General features: G+C 35.8%; 1 protein-coding gene across 2 annotated transcripts; it reads left to right on the top strand.

Moving 5' to 3' along the window:
* Nucleotides 1-904: 904 nt before the first annotated feature.
* LOC124179840 (protein lifeguard 4-like) lies at nt 905-3,365 on the top strand. Of its 2 annotated transcripts, none has more exons than XM_046564645.1 (5): nt 905-1,103; nt 1,838-2,108; nt 2,349-2,454; nt 2,557-2,708; nt 2,926-3,365. In XM_046564645.1, the coding sequence occupies exons 1-5, from the start codon at nt 920-922 to the stop codon at nt 3,173-3,175; spliced, it is 963 nt and encodes a 320-aa protein (XP_046420601.1). In that variant the 5' UTR covers nt 905-919; the 3' UTR covers nt 3,176-3,365. The 2 variants fall into 2 exon arrangements, with proteins under 2 accessions (XP_046420601.1, XP_046420608.1); XM_046564652.1 differs by having other exon boundaries at nt 979-1,228.
* Nucleotides 3,366-4,790: the final 1,425 nt, after the last annotated feature.

Below are 4,790 nucleotides of genomic sequence, written 5' to 3'. Positions count from 1 at the left end.
CGACTAGCTTAAACAGCGTTTCGATTCTATTACTACGAAAATTCACGATCGAGAGAGGAAATGAAAAGTTCTTGGAATAATTATGAATATCAATGATCAACTTAGTTCTTGACCTCTGTGTGTTCAATGGGGATTAATTCTTGGATATGAAGGTCATAATAAGAACGTAGAATAACTTGTTAACATTTCGGCCCAAAGTGAGGGCCCTCCACAAGACGAAATGTATAACTTGATCTGTTCAATTAATACACCAAATAAAATTACAATAATGAAGAAATTGAATTGAATATGAATAATAATGTTGTAGAATACATGGAGGAACAGGGGAACGAAGAGGATGAAGGTGGTCGGAGGTATTCGGAAATGGTAGGAGGTGGTAGGCGCTGGTAGGAGGTAGTAGGGGGTGGTAGAAGTTAGTTGGATATGGTAGGAGGTAGTAGGAGGTAATCGGAGCTGGTAGGAAGTGTTTGGTGGCGGTTGGAAGTGATCGGCGGTGGTCCATAAGGACGAGGTGGACGAGGAGGACGAAAGTGGTCGGAGGTGGGAGTAGTTGGTTGACGGTGGTTGGAGATGCTCGGAGGTAGTAGGGGTGGTTGGCGGTGGACGCGGTTACGCGTCTTCTCACAGGGATAATCGAGCTGATCGACATTTCTAAGTCGCAGTTGACAAGTAGTCTTACGTACTCACTTTGTAGCGACTCAATCTGAATCTTCCATACCGACACTACTTTGGCTGCTACGAATGTCGGTGCGAGCCCGTTAAGTAGAGTCGATAGACCAGAATCCTCCTACGCTCCCAGGCCCACCTGGGCCTACTTGCCCGCCGAAAACTGGTCACAAAAATTTACGCTGGGGTATCCGTCTTTATATTTTTCAGTCAACGACCCACTGTAGAAATCTACTCGCTTTAGTGCCATCTGATGGCGCCAATGGTAAATCATCGGGAACGGTACGATTCTATGCGCAGTGTTTGCTCCGTGGTCTGCTCATTCCATGCATATGTTTATGGAGTTGTGGTGACGTTAAATTTCACTAGAATAATTAGCGAGAAAGCAAAAAAATCCCAGACAACACCTCGTGATTCATTCCGTTTTCATTGTGAAGGTAGGAAAAAGTATTACACGAATGCAATTGAAATTAATGTTTCACATCGAAGTGAGTGAGCCGTAATCATTATACGTGTTCATACTTAATTTCACTACGGCATATCTGCAAATTCTTAAATCAACGTAAACAATATTATACTTGTTATCATTGCAAATATAAAGATGGTGTCACAACTTTTCCGTATTGTGTGACGTTTCTTTTATGCCAATAACTAACCTTCACAAAATAGTTGATAAGAATTCTATTCTTGTTATCCATAATAACAATGAAATGTCGAAACTGAATTTAGAATTGAAATAACTTTATTGAGTGAAAAAGCAAAATACATTTTATGCTGAACAATTGTAACGGTACCATGTCAGAAATTTTTGGTGAAAACTTCACTTAGTCGTATCTGTTATTCCGTTACACAAGATCCATTTGAGGAAACTAATTTGGTAAAATGCATTTATTCTTTTGATTTGATATTTCCATTAGTGGTTTTCCTACCTGTATGTGTTTAAATTTTACCGTCACCAAAATTTGTATTTTTTATATTTAATCCGATTAAACTACCACATGATCGTCTTATGTATGATGATGGCAAGGTTTTAATTCGATAGCAAAACGACCAATTATTATTGAATATTTATTACTAATATTTAAAAATATCAGTTGCAATGTTTTGACATTTATTGACCAGGGTCAATACACAATTTCTCAAAGCACCTATGTTACTTCGTTTTTTCAAGGAATCACAAGCATTTATAATCAACTTGAAATGGCTACCGTACCACTGATGTTCGCGGAAGAGGATATTGAGGGAGGGGGCAAAGAAGAAACATCGAATGGGATAGAAAACGACTTTGCATACAACAACAATGTGCAAAATGCTAATATTAAAATACGAATGGCTTTTTTGCGTAAAGTCTATGGTCTCTTGAGTGTTCAGTTGCTCATGACCATTGTTGTCGCAGCCATATGTATGTTGAGCAAGCCTGTTAGATTGTTCATACACCAAAAGTAAGGATCCAATCATCTTTGATGCTTTATACATGTATCAGTTAGTGAAAATTACGCTATTACATATTTTCAAATACAAATTGTAACAAGTAAATAATTTTAGAGAATTAAAAAAGTTCAAGCAATTCGGCACGATGTTTATCATAAGTTAGAACTTCCTTTTCACTTCAGTTATGATTACTGCCCCTGTTAGACAACATACTTCATACTCGCTTTCTTCTTATCATGGTGATATTTCAGCGAATGGATGGTTGGATTGTCATTCTTCATGACCCTCGGATTTATGATGGCGTTAATCTTCAAGAGAAGAGAACACCCCATGAATTTGATTCTTCTGGGTGCATTTGTAAGTATCATTAATGAAAAAGTATCAGGAATGTTACGTTTTGTCTAAATAGTAAAGAGTTAGTAGCTCATAATAAAAAATAAACTTTATTATTAATTGCAGACTTTGGTTCAATCGTACACAGTTGGGGTTATTGTTACAATGTACGACCAAGCAATTGTCTTAGAGGCTTTACTTATCACATTGACGGTGGTTGCTGGATTAACAGCTTATACGTTTCAAACAAAAAAAGACTTTTCGTTTTTAGGTTTTGGGTAAGTATACTTTACTTCAAGTTTTGTTTTGAAATATTAATTACATGCAAATCAGTATGTGAAGTGAACTTTGCTATCTGGAGTCGCAGTTATTCGCTTTTAGCTACTCCTATAATGTCTACGTTATTCTATTCTTTTAATAACTGTGCACCTAAAGATTGATAAAAAAGCGAATTAGGTATTTCTGATTAACTAACAGGCGAATATTCATTTTCAGATTGTTTGCTGGTCTGTGTGCCCTCCTGGTTGGTGGAATTCTTCAAATTTTCGTACAAAGTACTGGATTTGAGTTGCTGCTCAGCATAGGGGGTGCTCTGCTGTTTTCGATGTTCATTATATTCGATACACAACTCTTAATGCGCACATTGTCACCTGAAGAGTATATTTTGGCAACCATTAATCTGTACATGGATATAATTAATTTATTCGTGCACATTCTCAGAGCTTTGGCTGCTTCTAGGCAATAATTAATGCTCATGAGAGTTCAAAACTTTTTCCAATTTCTTATTATATTTAGTGCTTGATTGCCAAACAAGCACAAGAACATAAAATGTTCCGTTATAATTAAGGTAAAAATTTCTTGTCTCACTTTTTTGCCATTTTTTACGCACTTGGCGTGTGTTAAGCTTCTTAAGATGAATAAAGTGTCGTATTTACTTATGTAACTTGACTACAAATTTTTATTCAAAGTAGAGCTGATAGGGTTATTTAGGTATATTTATCAAATACAAAATCTGTAACCCAACACAAATTCTTCCTTTTTCGCCACTTTAAATACTCATGTCTAGATAAATCGGTTGATTTGTTAAGTATGCACGTGTTACCGTTCATATTTTGACAGGACTTGTCAAGATGACACTCTATGGCGACGTTAATTTACTTCGCTACGTGCGCACCGATACAGTAAATCGGGTTTGGACATAACTTTTGTTATCAGCAATTCTTTTAGGTACTGTCGAAAATTTTCAAACTTACGTCTCATTTTTAACTAGAACAATTTGTTTTGCAAACGTACCTTCAGGCAGCCTTGTACATTCAAGGCTAACAGTGTAATAGAGCCAATGATATATTTTTTATAAACATTTGATATATTTTAAACGTTATTTTATAATATCGTATTATTATGTATATTTTACCCTCTAACCATATTTTTATGGTTTCATTTAAACTACGTTTTACGGGTGAATGACTTATATCATTTCACCATTCTGTATTATTTTGTTCTTACGTGTAAGCAATCAACACAAGTATTTTGCCGTGTTGTATGATAAAATGTGTATATTCAATTTCGTGAAATAAAGTTATTTGTTGAACCTAATCTAATATCCCTTCATGCTTGTGAGGAATTATCACCTGTTAAATTAAAGAAAGAGTGTATTGCGGGGTAACGCAAGTGGAAAAACGTATGTCAACTATGTTCCCGGACACTAATTTTCACAATTTATTGCAATACAGATTTTGAAATAATTGAAGGAGCTATACTTATTTTCGTGTTTGTGTAAATACTAAAGTTGGCAGAAATTCCGCATGAATTTTCAGAATCCAAATGCTTCCAACTCCTGATTCATAGCAAATGTATGGTTTTGCACGATGGAATTTCTATCCATAACTTGAAGTGTAAATTACACAGCAGTTTAGCCGCAGTACGATCCTTTGTATATTGCAACCTAATTATGTAATACAATTTCCCTTTCGATGTAGATGTAATACTTTGACGATCGAAACCAAAATTGATCTGTGTTACTTCTACAGGAGCCTTCACTTGTTATTGAAATGTTCGAATGCAGACTTAAGATGTGTGAAATAAGCAGAGGTTCTAGAATCCACAGACGATTCGTATTAACTTGGGTTGTTTCTGTGTCCAGGTATTCAATTGATCTTTATTCGAAAGTTAACTGTGGCTATTGAAAATATACAAACTAGGGTGTGTGTTTAATGCGTGTTTACGAGCTACACGATTAACGATACTGTGGAGCATTGTATTGAAAGCCAAAATTAGCTTGTTCAAAAGCCCTCGTCCACAGAAATCAGGTCATTAGAATCGAAATTCAGTCTTTCATCTACATACAACGGAAAGATACG

The sequence above is a fragment of the Neodiprion fabricii genome, chromosome 1, assembly GCF_021155785.1.
Source record: "Neodiprion fabricii isolate iyNeoFabr1 chromosome 1, iyNeoFabr1.1, whole genome shotgun sequence".
In the NCBI taxonomy this organism is placed as follows: Eukaryota; Metazoa; Arthropoda; class Insecta; order Hymenoptera; family Diprionidae; genus Neodiprion; species Neodiprion fabricii.
The sequence above is the reverse complement of the archived record's forward strand: the minus strand, read 5'-3'. Positions and strand labels throughout refer to the sequence as shown.